This window comes from Staurois parvus, unplaced genomic scaffold (assembly GCF_062004578.1).
Source record: "Staurois parvus isolate SC_StPar_1 unplaced genomic scaffold, SC_StPar_1.0 ptg000147l, whole genome shotgun sequence".
In the NCBI taxonomy this organism is placed as follows: domain Eukaryota; kingdom Metazoa; phylum Chordata; class Amphibia; order Anura; family Ranidae; genus Staurois; species Staurois parvus.
Genome location: NW_028317943.1, coordinates 18,908,042 through 18,929,467, shown reverse-complemented (window position 1 = coordinate 18,929,467; position 21,426 = coordinate 18,908,042). Strand labels below are relative to the sequence as shown.

At 40.0% G+C, this 21,426-nt stretch overlaps 1 protein-coding gene across 1 annotated transcript in view; it reads left to right on the top strand.

Annotated features, from left to right (window-relative positions):
* The first annotated feature begins 995 nt into the window (after positions 1-995).
* TRHDE (thyrotropin releasing hormone degrading enzyme) overlaps positions 996-21,426 on the top strand; it is a 934,547-nt gene continuing 914,116 nt past the window's right edge. Inside the window, exon 1 of the mRNA XM_089674098.1 lies at positions 996-1,937. Within this exon, the coding sequence (XP_089530224.1) occupies positions 1,192-1,937 (746 nt within the window). The 5' untranslated portion in view covers positions 996-1,191. The remainder of the gene's footprint in view (positions 1,938-21,426) is intronic.

The window sequence follows — 21,426 nt, the reverse complement described above, 5'->3', positions numbered from 1 at the left end:
GAAAACTATATTGGGAAAAAAAGACACAAATTTAATTTGGGTGCAGCGTTGCATGACTGTGCAATTGTCAGTTAAAGTAACGCAGCGCCATATCGCAAAAAAATGGCCTGGTCAGGAAGAGGGGTAACGCCTCTGGATAAGTCAGCCCCATTCTTGAAAACATTTGAGTGCCATTTACTAGATCAGCCCCTATGATTAGTTGGGAGAAGGATTTTGGTAGATCCTTTTCAGATCAGGAATGGCAACATGCATTATTTAACATCAGTACAACCCACTGTGGGATAATGCCATGAAAATATTATATAGAGGCAGGGCTGCCATCTGGGGGGGCAGCCCATACACATATAGGGGGTCCAGGCAGGGCAAGTGCTTAATAATAACGTTGAATATTCCAAAAAATAATTAATTCATTAGTAAATCCCACCCAACCAGTGGCGGACTGACCATTTGGAAACTCGGGCACTGCCCGAGGGCCCGGGGTCAGTAGGGGGCCCCATGTGATGCCCCTGGTACCTTTTTCATAGGCTTTTTTGAGTTTGGGCAAGGACACAGGGGCCCCATGATCCCCTATTGCCCGGGGGCCCCATGAGATGTCAGTCCGCCCCTGCACCCAGCCAAAACACAGGTGACTTTATTTTTCACCTGTGTTTTGGTTGGGTGGGATTAATTCTTTTTTGGCATATTCATCATTATTATTATCGTTTGCATCTTCAGGGGTGAAGGTGGAGATTATGCTACAAGGGGATCTGATATTTGATTAATTTTGGAAGTGGTATTATAATAAGTGCCTAATAATAATTTATTCTGGCCATTGAGAGTCTAGAGGGGGTTTCCTAGTGGGGGAAGCCCTGTAAGTGATCATTTGGGGGATATGTGAGAAATGGCATTCCTAGTACTGTAAGTTGTAGGTAGGTGGGGGGGAGCTGGCACTGCACACTGGGTACAAGTGACGGGCAGCACTCCGCACCACCCCGCGCCTGGAAGGGAGGAGCGAGTCGGACTAAAGGGATGCGGAGGGTGCGGGTTCCGCGCAGAGCCCGCCGATGACAGGCGGCAGTAGAGGATTTAATGGGATCATGCTCAGGCAGTGGCAGGCGGAATGAAGTGTGCGGTGAAGGTCCAAGTCCTAGAAGGGGACGTTGGTAGAGCAGTGTGACCTCTCCTCCCTCTGGAGTTCCACCATGCCCTGCTATGGCTCTGGACAGTAAACGGCAGAAGGGCAGCTTACTTCTCAGCTCCGAGGCGATCGCAGACTCCGGGATGAGGAACGGCAGGGGAGTCCAGGAGCAGTGGGCTGACACCGTGAGACCCCGGAGCACCGAGCGGCACATCACCGTGCACAGGAAACTGATGGTGGGCTTTGCCATCTCCATCCTGGCTCTGATCGTGGTGACCATCATCGCCGTCCTGCTCAGTGTTCGATTCGAGGAATGTCCTGATGCCTCCGGGAGGACAATTAACGGCAGCCTGGTGGAGGCGGCTAGGTTCAACCAGAACCTGGAGGTAGGGAAGGAGCCAGGAGATGGAGCGACCAAACAGGAGGAAGAAGAAGACTGGAAGCCTTGGACCTACCTGCGACTCCCAACACACCTCAGACCCCTCCACTACAACCTCATGATCACCGCCTTCATGGACAACTTGACTTTCTCAGGAGAAGTCAACGTGGAGATCGAGTGTCTGAACTCCAGTAGGTACATAGTGGTCCATGCCCACAGGTTGGCGGTGGAGAGAGTCCAAGTGGCAGAAGACCGAGCGGCCGGGGACGTCAAAGTTTCCAGCTTCTTCACTTATCCGCCCAACCAAGTTCTGGTAGTCATCCTAAACCGGAGCCTGGAGGTGCAGAAAAGTTACAACCTCAAAATCATTTATAATGCCATCATAGAAAATGAACTGCTGGGCTTCTTCCGAAGTTCCTATGTCATCCATGGAGAGAGAAGGTAATGCTTTCCTCACTTTGATACTGTGCTGGCACCTTGTGTGCCACAGCTACTGGACCAGGTTCCACCTAACAACTTGTCTGCCCTATAGATTAATCAAAGGCTCTATTGAAATTAAGTGAGATTAAACCCTAAACTAGATTTATTTATTACAGGTACTTATATAGTGCTGTCAGTGTACGCAGTGCTATATATATATATATATATATATTGTACATTCACATCAGTTTGATAACTTATTCCACACATCAAGAATATAAGATTTATTATTATTTGTTTATTTCAGGTACTTATATAGCGCTGTCAATTTACACAGTGCTTTACATATGTTTTGTACATTCACATCAGTTTTGATAACTTATTCCACACGTCAAGAATGTAAGATTTATTTTTTATTTATTTATTTCAGGTACTTACATAGCGCTGTCAATTTACGCTTTACATATTTATTGTACATTCACATCAGTCCCTAACCCTCCAGAGGTGTACAATCTAAGGTCCTTTAATTTACATTCATACATACACATATTAGGGCCAATATAGAAAGGATCCAGTTAACCTACCAGCACGTCTTTTGAAGTGTAGGAGGAAACCAGAGGACTCAGAGGAAACCCACGCAGGCACAGGGAGAACATGCAAGCTCCAGGCAGGTGGTGCCGTGGTTGGGATTCAAACTATCGACCCTAGTACTGCCAGGCGGAAGTGCTAACCATTTAGCCGCTGTGCTGCCCACTAAAGATGTATATTGAAGCTTTCCAATTTCTTTTAATGTAGTGGCTGCGTTAGTTTTCTTTTTTTTTATCTTTTGGGATTCAAACTAACGACCCTAGTACTGCAAGGCGGAAGTGCTAATCATTTAACCACTGTGCTGCCCACTAAAGATGTATATTGAAGCTTTTCAATTTTTTTTAATGTAGTGGCTGCATTAGTGTTCTTTTTTTTTTTAGCTTTTGGGATTCAAACTAACGACCCTAGTACTGCAAGGCTGAAGTGCTAACCATTTAGCCGCTGTGCTGCCCACTAAAGATGTATATTGAAGCTTACCAATTTTGTTAAATGTAGTGGCTGCGTTGGTTTTTTTTTATCTTTTATTAGTGTAAACCAGTATTGTTTTATGTTTAGAACCAATAAATCAGCGTAAACCAGCTCCCAGCTCTCAACCTGGATGACAGTTAACAGAGTGCCAACAATTCAATAGCAATACCAATAGAACGCTGGCTGGTTAATGCTTCCAGCACTATGAGAGATAATTAGGATTTGTCTTCTTATGTTTATTTCCTTTTATGTTCACCTGTTGATCCTGCCAGTAACACTCTTCCTAAGACCCCTGTCACACTGGTGTGTTTTTGCCATGCTAAAATGCACCTTTCCAGTGCACCAAAAGAGCATGAAAACTATTCCCCCTTAAATCCCATCTAACTGTTCATATCATTGCACTGTAGATGCGCTGCGTTTTGAAAAGTTCTTCATGCTGCCTCTTTGGTGCAGTTTTTCAAAAGAGCATCTGCGTATTTGGTGCGTTTTTCACATACCTCACAGGTGCTTGCTGGGAGTCAATAAATCAGACAGCACTCCAAAAACACATTAAAAGTGTGTTAAAAGCGCATTAAAATGAAATATGCATTTTTAAAAAAACTAGTACTGGGGTTGATTTACTAAAACTGAGAGTGCAAAATCTGGTGCAGCTGTGCATGGTAGCCAATCAGCTTCTAACGTCAGCTTGTTCATTGAAGCTTTGACAATAAAACCTGGCAGCTGATTGGTTTCTGTGCAGAGCTGCATCAGATTTTGCACTCTCCACTTTTAGTAAATCAATCCCGTAGTGTTTTTAAATGCACCAGCATTATAGGGTGTCTCTGCTCCACTGGAAGAGCAATGGAGACACCTTTGGACAGCAGTTGTCAATCTGGGGAGAGGGTATTCTTAGATCTACTGTACACATTAGAGGACAATTTACACATTGTACACATTAGGGGCCAATTTACACATTATCTGATATAAAATCAACTTTATATCTACCAAAACTATGTAATATAAGAACTTTCCTAAACCATCCAATCAGTCTGGATCCATTCGGGTAGGACCTTGCATTCCATACTAGTTGGTCTACCTTAGGAAGATTGCAGCATGTATGATGAGCTTAAGGGTCACTATACAGGTTACGATCTGACCATACAATCTCTGTACAATCAACTTTAACTTCAGCAAAACTGTAATATGAGGATCTACTCAAACTATTCAATCAATGTGTATCCAATCAGGCAGGACCTTGTACTACATAGTTGTTGGTAGATCTAAAGAAGATTGTAGCACATTTAATGAGCTTAAGTGTGACTATACATGTTATGACCTGATCATACAATGTCTGTACCATCGTCTTTAAATTTAGCTATACTACATAATATGAGGACCTACCCAAACTATTCCGTCAACGTGTATGCGATCAGGAAGGACCTAACTATTCAATCAACGTGTATGTGATCAGGCAGGACCTAACTATTCAATCAACGTGTATATGATCAGGCAGGACCTCATACTACATAGTTGTTTGTAGATCTAAAGAAGATTGTAACACGTTTAATGAGCTTCAGTGTGACTATACATGTTATGACCTGATCATACAATGTCTGTACCATCATACTACATGGTTGTTGGTAGATCTGAAGGAGATTGTACAATGTGTTTGTAATATGTATGGTGACTTTAAGGCTAGGTTCACACCTATGCAGTTTGCGTTTGAGCTGTTTCTGCATTGCGTGTTGCATTTTTGCACCTGTGTTTTTGCCGCATTTTTGATGCGTTTTGTGTTTTTTTTTTTTTTTTTTTCATTTTTTAAAAATTCTTGTTGCTAGGCATATTTAAAATGCAAAAGGCATCATAATCGTGGCATAAACGCATAAAAAACACACTGCATGCTTTTCTGTAGTGGTTCCATTGAAGTTGATAGAACCAAAAACGCAACTTTTTGCATTCAAAAAAGTCCCTGACCCTTTCCAAAAAACGCACCGTGTGAAAACGTGGGGATGTGATCGTGTCCCATAGGAAAGCATGTTAAATGGACTGTAGTACGTTTCTGCAAAACGCTGCGGAAAACGCTTAGGTGTGTACCTACGGTAAGATGGCTTGAGGAACACATTTACGGCAACAGTTTTTTCCCTTTTGGGATAAAGGTTTAACATTAATGAATAACCCCCCGGTCACATTAAAGCCGATTTTGAAATTGTGCGACTTACAGTAAAGTTGCATGATTTCAAAATCCGGTGACCTGCCAATTTCACTTGCGATATGCAAGATATCTGACACAGATGTCTATGCAAATCCCACCAAAAGCAGTGCATGTACTACTTTAGATATCGGTGCGGCTACGATCAAGTCGGAACCTCATCGATATGACCGCTCTAATAGCGGACAATTGGGTGAAACTTGGCATGTGATTGGCAAGTCGCATGGCATGCAAATCGCATGCCATGTCACACCCGATGTAACCAGGTAGAAAAAGCTGATAATTGTAAGCACCTGTGCGAGTGGTAAATGGTTTGTCTCAACCCTGTAATCCTCCATCTACGGGACAGCTTGTGCTGTTGAAAAAAATTTACAGACTTACTGGTTGGATCACCATGTAAAGGGAAACAAGCCTAAACACAAAAACGAATGCAGCCACCGCATTAAAGTAATGAGCTGTAATATATTACATGTTTGATTTTGGATTTAATACTGCTTTAAAGGGCTGGTGATTACTAGGGTTGAGCCAGGGATTTCCTTTACATGTATTTTGCCACAAGATGAATGGCTTCAACTTTGGCAACATTTTATAGAAAACGTTCAGTTTTGCTCATTGAGCTATTTATTTATTTTTATATATACAGGTAGTTTATATAGCACTGATAGTGTACCCAGCACTCTATGTATTGCACATTCACATCCATCTCTGCCCTAAAGGAGCTGACAATCTAAGGTCCCTATCTGACAGACATATACTAGGGCAGATAGACAGGGGCCACTTCATCTACCAGCATGGTTTTGAGCATTGGGGGTGGGGGAAGGGAACCAGAGTACCTGGAGCAATCCCACCCAAGCACAGGGACATCTTTCAAACTCCAAGCAGATAGTTTCCCGGTTGGGATGGTTAGTTGAAAGTTGCAAAGTTGCATTCCTTTTTGAGATTTTGTTTTTGTTTTGTTTTTCTTTGATTTAGTTTTGATTTCTATCTATAAACTTTCCCCTAGGATTCAAACATTTTTCCATTTGAATCCAATTAGAAAAAAGGCTGGGTCTTGCATTTATAAATGGACTTCTTAGTTCTCTTTATGTTTTTGTTGTATTACCTTTTTATTTCTTTTTATTTGTGTAAATTGCTGAAAATATTTATTTTGTTTTAAATGTTCCACTGTCTTATGATAAAAAATAAACAAAACATAAAATAATAAAGCTAACCAGAGGCTGTTTTTTAACAGAGGAGAGCCGCGTTCCCATGTGGCTTCCCGCACCGCATTCTGATCGCAATGCCCATGTGATCTGCTGCGGGGGTCAGTTAAAGTTAACAACACCTTGAACTCAGGTCACAAATGCATTATGTTTGCCTGCATCAAACCGCATGGTATAAAGTATCATGCAATGTGTTTACCATGTATTTAATAAAATGTAGTGCATGTACTACTTTTAGCGTGATGCAGTGCGATTTTCATCCCATTCAAATGAATGAGCACCAAACCGCATGGTACCAAGTATCATGCAACGTGTCTGCATGCACTACTTTTAGTGTGACGCGGTGCCATTTCATCCCATTCAGATGAACGGGCATGAAATCGCATCGCATAGAGCCGCATATGAATCGCACAGGAACGCACAGCATACTCTTGTGCGATTCATATCAGGGCATAGTGAGAACTGGCCCTAAGCCCCAGGTCACATCAAAGCCGGTTTTGAAATAGTGCGACTTACAGTGAAGTCGGACAATTTCAAAATCGGGTGACCTGCTGATTTAAGTTGCGATTTGCAAAACATCTGACACAGATATCTATGCAAATCGCACAAAACGTAGTGCATGTACTACTTTAGAAATTGGTGCGGCTCCGATCAAGTCGGAAACACACCAATTTGACCAATATGCTATTAGAGCAATAGCGGACAGTAGGGTGCGACTTGGCATATGATTTGCAAGTCGCATGGCATGCAAATTGCATGCCAAATCGCACCCAATGTGACCAAGGTATACAGCTGTTTGCTTAAACCTTGGGAGGTTTATAGCGCCCATAAGTCCACCTTAATTACACCTTTTCATTGACATCAGTGCAGTTCACCAAAATCTGATTTTGATCAACGTTCTGGGAAAATGAAAACTCCATTTTACTCATCCTTAGCCCCGTATATTGTTACACAAGCTGTTGCAGAAATTCAGGTACAAGCCCCTTGTTTTCCTTAAAGTGGTCTTAAACCTCACACAATAAATGTAAGAAATTGCAGCCTACCAATCAGCAGGTGTGGAGGCTGCATTAGTTTTGTTTGCTTAGGATTTAATCCCCTCTATTTTCACCTGGTGATCTGGCCAGTAACACACTCCCTGTATTGGGGTACCTACACTCTGGATAAGTCTCCATGCACACGGGGTGTTTTGATAATGCTGGTAACGTTAGCTGTGTAAAGTCATGTAAAAACATGTTTTTCAGCTTTTTTTTAGCGTTTTTGCATTCACGTCTAGCGGCGTTTTGCCACGTTTTTCTGCGTTTGTGTTTTTTTTTAGCATTTGTTAGTGTTTTTTTGGTCAAAAAAGTCCAAAAATGCCGGTTTGTGGCACTTTACCGTGTTTTCCTGTGCTTTTCAGCGGTAGAGCGTTTTTACAGCTAAAAAACTCCTCTAGAACCCCACTAGTTCTGGGTTTTTTTTGCAGCCAAAAAACGTTGATTCCAGTCTATGTGTGCATGGACACATAGGATAACATGCTGGGGGGTTTACTGGCTGTAGAAAAAAAATGCCAAAAACAGCAGCTGTAAAAATGTCCAGTGTGCATGAGGACTAAAGAGGTAACAGAGACACCTTTGGACAGCAGTCTGGGAGGGGAGGGTGGTGTTAGATGCTCTAGCAGATTTAAATATACTAACAATTTGAAGCTAAACACCAGCTAACATTTTATAGGCAGTTGCAGCAACAGTTTTGCTCCTTTTGGGATAAAGATTTTACATACATGAGTAAAAACTGACTCTTGTAAGCACCCCTGTCAGTGTTCAGTGGTTTGTCTCAATCCTCCGCATCTGCAGGACAGCTTTTTCTGTTGAAAAAAACACTTTTTGTCTGGATCACAAGGTTAAAATAAAAGAAAGAAACCCTAAAAAAGAAAACAAATGCAGCCATCATATCTAAAAATTGATAAGCTGCAATATAATACATTTTTGCATTTGGGTTTAATACCAGTTTAAAGGACTTCTAATATCGTTATACACACTGGTTGCTTTAATTAGGTTCAGTAATGCTTATGTGTGAATATATTCAAGTGTCATGGATCATCTGAACTGAAACTATGCAAAATAAAGTTGGCTTAGCTGCTGGGAGGATATTATGTAGAGATAGCAAATATCTACATTTAGGATAGATTCACACCCATGAAGGTTGCATTTGAGGTGTTTCTGCATTGCGTTTTGCGTCTTTACACTTGTGCTTTTGCCGCATTTTTAATGTGTTTTGAATTTTTTTTTTTTTAATTTAAAAAAAAAATTTTTTTTTTGTTGCTAGGCTGATTTTAATCGCAAAACGCAGCAACAACGCATTACATGCTTTTCTGCAGCATTCATATTGAAGTCTATAGAACCAAAAACGCAACGTTTTGCATTAAAAAAAAGTCCCTGACCCTTTCCAAAAAATGCACCGGGTGAAAACGCGGCGATGTGAACCTGTCCCATAGAAATCATGTTAAATGAACTGTACTGCATTTCTGCAAAATACTGCAGAAAACATAGGTGTGAACCTAGGGTTAGGCTAGGTTTAAACCTATGCAATTTGCCTATGATCCATTTCTACAGTGTGTTTTGTGTTTTTGCACGTGTTTTTGACCTGTTTTTGCTGTGTTTTTGCTGCGTTTTGTGGGGGGGTTTTTAATTTTTTTTTCTTTGTTGCTAGGCAGATTAAAATGCAAAACGCATCACAAATGCGTCAAAAACGTCAATTGAAGTCTATAGAACCAACCATTTAAAAAAAAGTCCCTGACCCTTTTCAAAAAATGCACAAGGTGAAAATGCGAACATGTAAACGTGTCTCATAGGAAATCATGTTAAATGGACTGCTGTGCGTTTCCGCAAACTGCAAAACGCTGCAGAAATAGCTTAGGTGTGAACCTAGATTTAGCATGGGTTCACATATATGCGGTGCAGTACATCTCATGTGATTCACACAGGAACCGCATTCCTGTGCAAATCACATGCCATTTTTGTGCGGTGCAATTGGAGTCATACATTTTGTATGGCTCTAATCGCACCACACCTGCACCAAAAACGTGCAGGACCCTTTTTTTGGTCCGCTCTAGAATCGGATTACATGGCTATTCACACGTATGCGATCTGATTCTGCACATCGCACTGCGTTTTGCGGACTGATTTCGGGGTGTTGTTAACATACACACCCGCAGTGGTTCGCATGAATGGGGTGCGATTCTGATGCGGAATTTGCACAGAAAACGCTGCAAATTCTGCACCGCGTCAGTGTGAACCCAGGGCTTAAGGTTATCAAGGTAGATGGCTTATAAGTTAAGAGAATATGCAAGTTGTTCCGTAACCCCCAGATCCAATCAGCAATCTTTTCCTAACTGATTTGACTATATTAAACTGTTTCCTGGGTTAGTGTAATTAGCACATCTTCACTGCAGTTATTGAATAAACAGAAATTATTGTACAGGATTTATATAGCGCCAACAGTTTACTCAGCGCTTTACAATATAACGGGAGACAATACAGCAACAATACAGTTCAATACAAGAGGGATAGGAGGGCCTGATCCTTGGAGTTTACAATCTAAGAGCTTTTATGATTATTATTATTATACAGGATTTATATAGCGCCAACAGTTTGCTCAGTGCTTTACAATATAACGGGAGACAATACAGCAACAATACAGTTCAATACAAGAGGGTTAAGAGGGCCCTGCTCCTTGGAGCTTACAATCTAAGAGCTTTTATTATTATTATACAGGATTTATATAGCACCAACAGTTTGCTCAGTTCTTTACAATATATAGGGAGACAATACAGCAACAATACAGTTCAATACAAGAGGGTTAGGAGGGCCCTGCTCCTTGGAGCTTACAATCTAAGAGCTATTATTATTATTATTATTACTATTATTATACAGTATTTCTATAGCACCAACAGTTTGCTCAGTTCTTTACAATATAAAGGGAGACAATACAGCAACAGTACAGTTCAATACAAGAGGGAAAGGAGGGCCCTGCTCCTTGGAGTTTACAATCCTAAGAGCTTTTTTTATTATTATTATTATTATTATTATTATACAGGATTTATATAGCACCAACAGTTTGCTCAGCACTTTACAATATAACATGAGACAATATAGTAACAATACAGTTCAATACAAGAGGGTTAGGAGGGCCCTGCTCCTTGGAGCTTACAATCTAAATAAATAACTGTTAAGTATTGTCCAACAACAAAAAATAAGCCAATAATATTGTCCAAAGCATTGGTTTTTGTCCATGATCAGTTGCTGTAAGTAGATTCATGACTTTAATTCATTTAAAGGCAGAAACATGTATTTTAGATATACTGTTCCTTTAAATCTGTCATTATAGTTCTTATTCTAGTTATCGCATTTTATAGCTCCCAATAGCCCCTTCCTTGAATAGACAGACCCTCTTATACTAACCAGATTCCTCTGTCACGTTTTCTACTCTGGCTTATAGACCTCAATAAATCAATAAACTCTTTTAACTGTCAACTTTTCATCCTACCTTTTATATGATTACACGTGTTCTTTTTTTAAATTCTAATATAAAGCAAAAGTACTGTAAGGCTAGGTTTACACCTAGGCAGTTTGTGCTTGACCCATTTCTGCAGTGCATTTTGCAGTGTGTTTTGTGCTTTTGCACATGCATTTTTGATGCATTTTGAAGGTTTTTTTAACTTGTTGCTGGGCAAATCAAAACGCATCAAAAATGCACTACATGCTTTTCTGCAGCCATTGACGTTTATAGAACCAAAAACACAACATACTACATTTAAAAAAGTCCCTAACCCTTTCCAAAAAACGCACCAGGTGAAAACATGGAGATGTGAACTTGTCTCATCATGTTAAAATGCAGCAGAAAACGCATAGGTGTGAACCTAGAGTAAGCCCTGGTTCACATATATGCGGCCGTGCTTTGCACGGACACGAGACAAAACCCCAATTAAGGGGAACATGAAAAATTTAGAAGCGATAAGTGATTGACAAAACCCTCTTTAACCCCCCGGTTCACATATATGAGGCCATGCGGGTTGCGGTTTGCATAGGCACAAGAGCCTATTCATTTGAATGGACTCCCGTGCCCATGACACGCAGAGAAGTCCCTGCACTTCTGAAAACGCAGCCTGCACGGGAACCTCTGTTCCCAGTACGGTTGCGTTCTGCAGTTCGGGCAGCGTGCCATTAGAACTAATGGCACCCGCCCACGGGTCTGCATTTCTCTGTGCGGGTGCTGCACGGATTTTCATGCGGATCCACAGTGGCACCATCCACACAGATGTGAACCTAGCCTCACCCTAGGTTCACATCTGTGTGGGTGGTGCCTTTTTGGATCCGCACAAAAATCCGTACAGCCGCAACACCCGCACAGAGAAATGCAGACCCGTGGGTGAGTGCCATTAGTTCTAATAGCATGCCGACCGCACTGGAAAACGCAACCGTACTGGGAACCGAGGTTCCCGTGTGGGCTGCGTTTTCAAAAGTACTACAGGAACTTCTTCTCTGCATGTCACGGGTACGGGAGTCCATTCAAATGAATGGGCTCTCATGCCCGTGCAAAACGCGACCCACATGGCCTCATATATGTGAACCGGGGGTTAAAGAGGGTTTTGTCAATCACTTATCGCTTCTAAATGTTTCATGTTCCCCTTAATTGGAGGGTGCGATTGCTGGTTGTCCTTCGCTGACATACCTTGTGTTAAAAAGTATCTCTTTTTTCCCATCTCAATAAATTGGGAGGTACGTTTTATACATTATTCAAAAGCAAAACTGTGTTCGGCAATTTTAGCGTAACTTGTAAATGTAACTGGTGCAGCAGCATTGCATAATATACTTTCAAATGCCAAGCCGCTTTGAAATTGATATACTCTCTGCGAGAGGCTCGATAAGTTTCCTGGACTTGAGCATGAAAATGAAGAGAGCAGATTACTTAGCGAGACCTCGTGGTCTGCCAGCGGTTCCAGGCTAGCTTTATTCCCAGTTTCCCACTGAAATGAAAGTGTGAAAGATCACGTGGTGAGCAGCAGCTGAGACACATACTGGCAGTTAATTATCTTGTTTATCATGGCTTCAGAAAAAAAAAAACACATATATTGGGTTATTTTCCTAACATTTAGATTGTCATATGTTCAAGGGGATGAAAGAGAAGTGTCTGTTTTCTTTTTACTTTAACTGCCAGCTCCCAACTGACAGTGAAATACAGGCATACTTCTTCCTGCAGAATCTCATTAGCATGCATTTTATTTGCTATGTCTTTCTTTTAATTACTGCACTGGGGTAGACTCTCCAAATCTGCATAAACTATTCTTAATTTGGATAATTTGCATATAATTGAAAAGCCTCCAGCATGGTGTCACACAGTGCATGGCACAGTGTGTTAAAATGACAACCACTGTAAATTGCATGTGACAAACATAGGTACAATTTACACCACCTTGCCCTAGTTTTGCAACTAATAGCCGTTTTGTCACATTATTAACTCCGTGAACTTGTTTGGAGAGAAACGGAAATAGAATCAGGTGTTTTCTTCCAAACGCAACAGGCATGTTGTCGCAATTACATGTGTATTAGACACCTTGGGTTGGTGAAGGGTAGACATGGGGTCAATTTGTTTTAATTGCATTCTATAGCAGCGTTTCCTACTTACACTCCTCCAGTATTACTTGCAGGTGGTTTCCAGACGTGTGCAGGTGTGTTAATTACTAGCGTTTAGTCGAATGATTCCTCTGATTTGGATGCTTGTGATTTTATGAAGTTGGCTAGAAAAGATGACCTGTTGAAGATCCCAAATAAAAAGAGTTTCCTGCTGACTGCTGCATTCGATTAGGTACATTATCATCATATCTCAGAATTGAATTGCTATGAGCTGATTTTTAAAATATAGAAATAACACGCACAGCAAAACATCCAACATCAAACTAATGCCGACAATACATTATTATTATTATTATTATACAGTATTTATAAAGCGCCAACAGTTCACTCAGCGCTGTACATTACAAAGGGGGACAGAACATGCGACAGAACAGTAACAATACAATGCGATACACAAGGGGTTTGAGGGCCCTACTCTTTCGAGCTTACGTGGCTTGGAAAGTTTGACTACTTTAAAACAGGTTTTGATGCCAAAATGACCAAACTGACCCAAGCAACCAGAAGACATTTGAGGGTAGGTTGCCTTTGTTCATTTAAGCACTTCAAGTCCGAACACTTTCACCCCCTTCCTGTCCAGGCCAGTTTTCAGCTTTCACAGCTATCACACTTTGAATGACAATTGCAACACTGTACACATATGAATTTTTTAGCATTTTTTTGAGACAGATAAAACTTTATTTTGGTGGTATTTATTCACCACTGGGATTTTTATTTTTTGCTATATAAATGAAAAAGTTCAAACATTTTGAAAAAAAAAGTGTTTTTCTTATAAAATTTTGCCAATAGATAATCTTTCTTCATAAATCTTGGCCAAAATGTAGTCGGCTATCTTTTTAGCCAAAAAAAAAAAACCAAATTAGTTTATAACCAAAAATATTTTTACATTTTTATTTTTTTTTATATTTGTTTTTTTTTAACACACTGTCACCCCAGTAGTACAGTGTCACCATAGTGACACTGTACTAGTGGGGGGCAATGAAGAATTTTTTTTCTTACACTGATTGCTTTTACACCCATAAAGGCTTTTACACATGTAAAAGCAATCATTTATCCTTCTCTCTGCCTGCATTCTTGCAGCCATTAAGAAATACTGTGAGAGCTGATTGGTCACAGCTTGTCACATGGTACAAGGGTGTTGTGAATAGCCTTGTACCATGTGACCTCTGTGATCATTCACAGATTTCACATGTAGTAAGCAATGATGCCAGTAAGTGAAATCTTGTTTACTACTATTCATGTGATCACTGATTGGCCAACCGTACAGTGATCAGTGCCGCATGTTCCCATGGAGCACGCACAGGCAGGTAATGCGGGTGGACGTTTATAAACAGCCACCCGCCCCTGCACTGCTCCCGTCTGGTCATTTATGTACATGGGCCGGACGGGAAGTGGTTAATAATGTTTTTCAATCAACAGCTGGTTAAAAATTGCCTAGAGTCTGCCTGGCCAGTACATGACGATGTTAGATGAATGACCTTGCATGCAGCGGAACTGATCCTTTCTATCCTTTGCAGCCAATAAAGCTGCCATCTTAGCCTCTGATCTGCATTTGTCATGGTGCTGCACATGTGATCAGTTATGACACCCTCCGTTTGATGACTTTACAGTGTGGTGGAGAGCACAAGCAACTGTGACAGTTATCGTTCACAGCATGCCTTGAATGTAACTGTTTTGAGAAACAGTTGAATCGATGAGTTTAGTTCTGCTGTAACAGATCAACCTTGCATGACTTGGCTCGGTTGAACTGCATCAACCCAGAAAAGAATGAGGCTGGCACTCCCCCACCACTTGATCATGAAAGGGAAAGCTCAACTTTCAAAAACGCAGCAGGCAGCACTTTTGCCAGCCTATCACTGGTTTGACACAGGGAGAACAATCCCCATTCATTTTGACATGCAGCACTTGTACTTGATAGAAAGAATGGCAGTTTGATATGAACTATAGTGACAGCAGTTTCTCCAATCTACATTTTAGTAACAACTTTGTTGAAAAATCAGCTATTTGTATGTGGGCTGGTTATTTGTAAAGTTCAACTGACTGCAAAAAGCCAATATTCCAACTGGGTTTTCTATATAAATGGAAGCATTGCTCTTAGCATGTGTTCAGGTGATAGCTTTCATGTTTATTTATCTAGCAGAGCAATTATTAGTCGCAGGCTTTAAAATTCTAAATGTGAGCTACGATACACTTGTCACTGTAGAAGTAGAGTGCTTCCTTGGTGAGATATTGACTGTATGTGGTCTTGTAGATTTGTACTTCAAATACGGCTCGTCTGTGACAAACATATTTTAGTGTGCTAAGCTTGACTAATAGAAGCAAGTGGCATAGTTTCCTGAAAGACAAAAGTTAATTCTTAACCCAGCGTTGGCAAGTAAATGTGTTTTTATTTTTGTTGTAGCAAATATATATATATATATATATATATATATATATATATATATACACAATTTTTTTTTTTTCTGACAGGATTAAACTCTTTATCCAATTCCCTTAAATAGTTGAAACATAGAAGAGTGATGGTAAAAAAAAACCTGTGTGGTCCACTGAATTTGCCCCTTTTTTTGGTTGGTGTGTGTGTTGTTTTTATTTGGGTGTAGGGGGTGTTTTTTTTTTTTTTTTTTTTTTTTTTTTTTAAGAAGTTGCACTTTAACAGCAGTGAAGACTGGAAAATAGCATACTACATTCATTTACAATATGATCAGCTTATTTTCTGTTTGGGTTTTTTAAAAAAGTACAATAATCATGAGTTAGTGATAAGTAATTATTATATTGATTACAAAACACAAAGGGGCTTAATTTATTACAGTGTTATGCCCTTGCTGATACCAACCATTATGCCGGTTCCAACCATACCATCCTCTTTCATTTACTGATCTGATTTGTTAGAGTTGAAGTTTGATTTTAGTTGTTATTGACAGTTGGGGTGCTTTACTTTTAAAAAAAATCTACCCCAGTATTACCAATGAGGTTCACATATGCATGACTTACGTTATCTGTTTTTGAGTATAATAAACTTTTCCTAGAGCCACAGATGCTTTACACTACAACTAATTATAACACCTGCAGGATCGCCTGGAAGGCTTGACCTATTAGCTAGATTCAATAAATAAAAAGCTCCGGATAACACAGATAATGAACTCATGTTGCTAAGACACTATTATAATTATTACTGTAATTATACTTAGAAAACTTCTAAATATTACAGTGATGTACACTAAATAATAACTGGACACACATTAAGACACTAATGACTTCACCTGGGCGTATGTAAGATCCCCTGCAAACTGTGCACTGCTAGTAAGTCTTTAAGACTCAAAGTATGGTAATTATTTCTTTCACAAAATATGTACACTCATATTAATTGCTCATTATATTTGCATAAAACAGACTTGTTTCTAAGAAAAAAAATGGCAAAATGCACTGTTTTTTTGTTTTTTTTTTTCCATTTTATTTTTTTTAATCTATAGTTGTAGGTTTGCTTTGTGGACCATGTAAATAAATGCCATCATTTTTTATTATTAAGGTTCAATTGGTTGTTCTTTTATGCGATCATTTTTTTAAATATATAGATCTATATAATTAATTCAGCAAACAGCTTTTAGAATCCACTTGTCAATGGATAGTAAAATTTGTTATTTGGATTTCTTTGTTGCATTTAAACCTGAAAAAAGGTATCCGTGTACAGAAATACTTACCCGTTCCACCACCTGTGCTACCATTCTTTGCTTTCTTGATAAGCTATGGCAGCTGAAAGCATCCAGTGTACTCTGGATGCTGCATCAGTTGTTTGGTTCTCTATGTTTCTGCCTGATGGCTCCTAGGTCATTACCTTGACCTGTCCAAGAAATGTGTCAAATCTGTCAGATCTTATAGATTCTTCCTCTACCATATCTCTTCAAGACAGCAAGGATCAGTAGCACAGGTAGCAGGATAGCAGAGCATTAACTCACTATTAGGTATAAGCGAATCTGCCTGGGTTAGAATGTGGGGAGGGTTGTCAAATCCTGATTGAAATCTGCAAAATCAGAACTTAGACTATAGTCTATAGTGGGGCATATCTTGTTATCAAATTCTGGGTATGTAATGAAGTAGCTTGGTTAGACCATTATTCAAGAGGGAGAGATGAAGCAGGTTTTATCTTGAAATTTACTTTACATTGTATTTGTATTGTCTCAGAGACAAAAGCCACAAATATTTTCATTGGCTAGGCAACTAGGTTAAAGGGGAGTGGATGATATTAAAAGTTTAGTCAGTAGAATTAGCAGCAGGGGTTTTGTATTAATTGGAAATGCATGACTGAGATATTTTAATAATTATGATTTTAAAAGGATACAAGCATACATGTTATCGCAACTCAGTGCAATTAAAAGAACCCCACTACAATGCTTTGTAATAATGCACTGCAGTGCCTGTTATAGTAATATAATGTGTGCCTGCTGATGTGAATGGGCCCTTAAGGAGCATATACTATTTTTTTTTTTTTAACCACTTGCCCGCCGCCCTATAGTAGAACTACTGCAGGGCTGCTAACAATCACATATATATATACCCCTTCCTGCCCAGTGTCATTAATACAGTGTCAGTGATTTTTATTAGCACTGATCACTGTATTAGTGGGATGTCAGTAGCAGTTAGACAGTTCCCACCCAGTGTCAGAATGTCCACTGCAGTCCCGCTATAAGTCACTGATTGCCACCATTACTAGTATAAAAAAAATAAAAATTCTAGTGTATATATACTGCCATTTGCAGATGCTATAACTTTCACATGTATTGGGATTTTTTTTTTAGCAAAGACATTTAGCAGAATACATTTTGGCATAAATTTATGAAGAAACTTTGATTTTTTTTTTCATTTTTTTTTACTGGATATGTTTTATAGCAGAAAGTAAAAAATATTGTTTGTTTTTTCAAAATTGTTTATAGCACAAAAAATAAGAACCGCAGAGGTGATAAAATGCCACTCAGAGAAAGCTCTATTTTTTTGGGGGAAAAAATGACATAAATTTCATTTATGTACAGCATTGCATGACTGCACAATTGCCAGTTAAATAATGCTGTGCCGTATTGCAAAAAATGGCCTGGTCATGAAATAGGGTAAGTCCTCTGAATGGCAAGTGGTTAAACATAGTGCACCACAGTGCATTTTAATAAGTTACCATATGTTGGCATCACAGCACACCCAACAACTACAGTGGGTTTTGTTGAAATATCAGGAGCCTCTAAGACCCCTGATATTTAACTTTTGAAAACGAGAAAGGGATTTTAGTTCTCCATCTCCTTCCCCTTCGCATCTGCAGCTGCATTCACTAACACTAAACAGGCAGCAGGAAATGCTCTATATTGAGTTCTTTCTGTTCATTCACAAACAGATGAGATCGTAAACATGTTATTCATGCATAAATGAATTAACACGGGGTGATTGGTATTGAACATGCCAGTATTCATTCAAGACAGGCAAAGGATCTCTAAATATGACATATATTTACTGATCCTCTCTGTCTGTTACTCTATCCTCCTCGCTGTCCACCTCTGTCCCTCCTGTCACTCAATCCTCCTCTCTGTCCACCTCTGTCCTTCCTCTTACTCAATCCTCCTCTCTGTCCACTTCTGTCCCTCTTACGCAATCCTCCTCGCTATCCACCATTGTCCCTCCTGTCACTCAATCCTCCTCGCTGTCCTCCACTGCCCCTCCTGCCACTCAATCCTCTCGACTGTACATCATTGCACCTCCCATCACTTGATCCTCCGCACTGGGTGCCAACTCCTTCTGTCCTGCACAGCCCACTGACTCTGCTGCTACAGAAGTGGGGAGATCCTAGGGCACATAGGAGACAGTGGGTTGTGCAATGGACTCAGAATGGAGAAGTTTACTGGTGCCAGGAGGAGAACTTCAGGGAGAATCTGTGTCAGTCAGAGAGGAAAGCGGTGTTTCATTTTAAATTAATGGTGCTGCAATCAGCGGCTTGTCAGCTAATGTGTCTAGTTATTCTTTTAATTAGCACAGTCGGGTACACGTCTGATATATGTTTATGGCGATGTTTCTCAACCTTTTTTCGTTCAAGGCACCTTTAAAATTATGGACAGTCTTCAGGCACCCCATTCTAAAATGTGAAAAACTATTCTAATAGTTTTATATAACGCAGCAACATCCACACATGTAAGACACCCAGCATTAGAGGGGATTTATTCTTCCAAAGCAAATGCACTTTTGCACACTAGTACTGACTAGTATTCCAGTGTTTCTCTTCTCCCTCAGTTTTTCTCTATCACTGAGCTATGGTGACCCCAGCACTGATGGAGAGGGGCAGGGGAGGGTCAAATTAGGATTCTGTGCAGGCAGCCAAAATCCTCCTTATCAACTGATGATGTCATTAGTTGTCAGGACTCTGGCGGCTAGAAGGTCGTAATGGAGCACAATGAAAACCTGTGGCTTTGTGTAACTAAAAGGCAGGCTTGTTCCACTCGCTGCCTTGTATACAAGTTTTGGGCAATTTTTAGACATTTTGCCAAGGCACCCCTGAAGAAACCTCAAGGCACTCCAGGGTGCCTGGGCACCCTGGTTGAGAAAGGCTGGTTTATGGTCACTGAAGTAATCACGAATTTATGGCATCGTGAGAAATGCAAATGACATAAGGGATAACTGAGCTGAATAACTGAGTTGAAGAGGTCCTGTTCTACCATATCCCTTATATCTCTGACAGCAAAAGGCTTAAATACTGTTCTTTCATAATTTGTTTAAAGGATAAGTTCACCTTTTGGTGGTTCCAGCTCCTGCCACCAGTTCCCCAGATCTTCCCCTTGGTGTGACACCTGGCGGGGGATCTTCTCCCTGCACCCACTGTCAAAGTTTAAAAAAACCGCATGAATGTGCGGGGCTCCACCCACACAGCCGCATTATTCATTCACAGTTTTCTGTGATTGAACGTACTAACACTACTGTTAGCCACTGCGGCTGATGGCTTTTAGTTCTGAATGAACTGCAAGGGCACTGATGTGTGCTCTGTTAGTTCATTCACAAGCCCTGCAGCCTTCAAGCAGTAATCCCCTATGAAGGTACAGGTTGAAAGCTGCAGCGCTTGTCTTCAGAAGCACTACAGGACACCCCTGATCCACTGATCACATGTGCAATGCTTTCCAGTCTCCTGCAGGATAAATAATAAATGCACTTTTTTTTCTAAAAAAAGCGTGCATTTATTATGTTAGTGTGAACTTAGTCTTTAATACTTTGCTTTAATTGAAGGTCACATTTTCTCCAGAGGATATTCTAATATTGCTCTAGACTTGGCACTAAAAAGATTTAATAACAAACTTAAATTATCACTCCTCCTTTTCTCCTTTCCTAAAATTGGTCACAAACAAACCAACACAAACCTAACTGCTGTACCATCACAATTTCATAGATATCTGGTGTAAAATGAATCCTAAGAGCAGAGGTTATACTGTATACATTTTTTCTGTGAACAGCAACATATTTAAGAATAGATCACATTTTTATTTCTCTGCGAACACTTGCAACTGTATTCTTCTCTAAAATTTATACAGTATTGTGGTCTTTCTTACCATCCCCCCGGTCTCTGTAGTATGAACAGGCATACAAAATTGAAAACCAATAACTCATTGGAAACAAATTGAGTCCTTATTAAGAAACCCAATTGTATGTCAAGAATTCTTCAAACACCTTGAACTTTACTTCAGTGAAAATGACCCAGCATTAACATCCCCAATAATTAACTGGGCAGCTCACATAACTACAATCAAGGTTTTTATACAGATTATCTCAGCTTTTAAAAGAAATATTGATTCCTCCATTAACCAAAAAGAACTAAATTTAATCGGATTACTCAAAGTACACAAATGCAAACCAAACAGGGATCTAAGGCAGGGGTAGGCAACCTGCGGCTCTCTAGCTGTTGTGGAACTACATTTCCCATGAGGCATTGCAAAGATTACAAAACTGACAGTTACAGCTATGACTTGTAGAGGCATGATGGAACTTGTAGTCCTGTGGCTCTGAGGTTGCCTACCCCTGATCTAAGGTATAAAATTGACACCTTTTGTCTAAAATGTATCTTACTCCTTCTAACTAAGACTAAGAAGAGTATCAAATGGATTAACCACTGATTTTATTCCTAATCTGGTCAACTAAGCTCGATATTGGCTAAAAATTTACATCCTAAATTTCCTCATTAAAACTGCCCTAAAATGACACTGTTACCTAAAATTTTTAGTTTTAAAGGAATTCCAATCCCATTATAATAAATTATATGAGAGCCCTTAGTCTATAGATTATACCAAACTAACAAATGGCTTAGCAAATCTTCCTATTACAACATTAAAATAATCACATTAAAGACATTATGGAGATGGATATCACCCTGGCTGAAGTCCTAATGG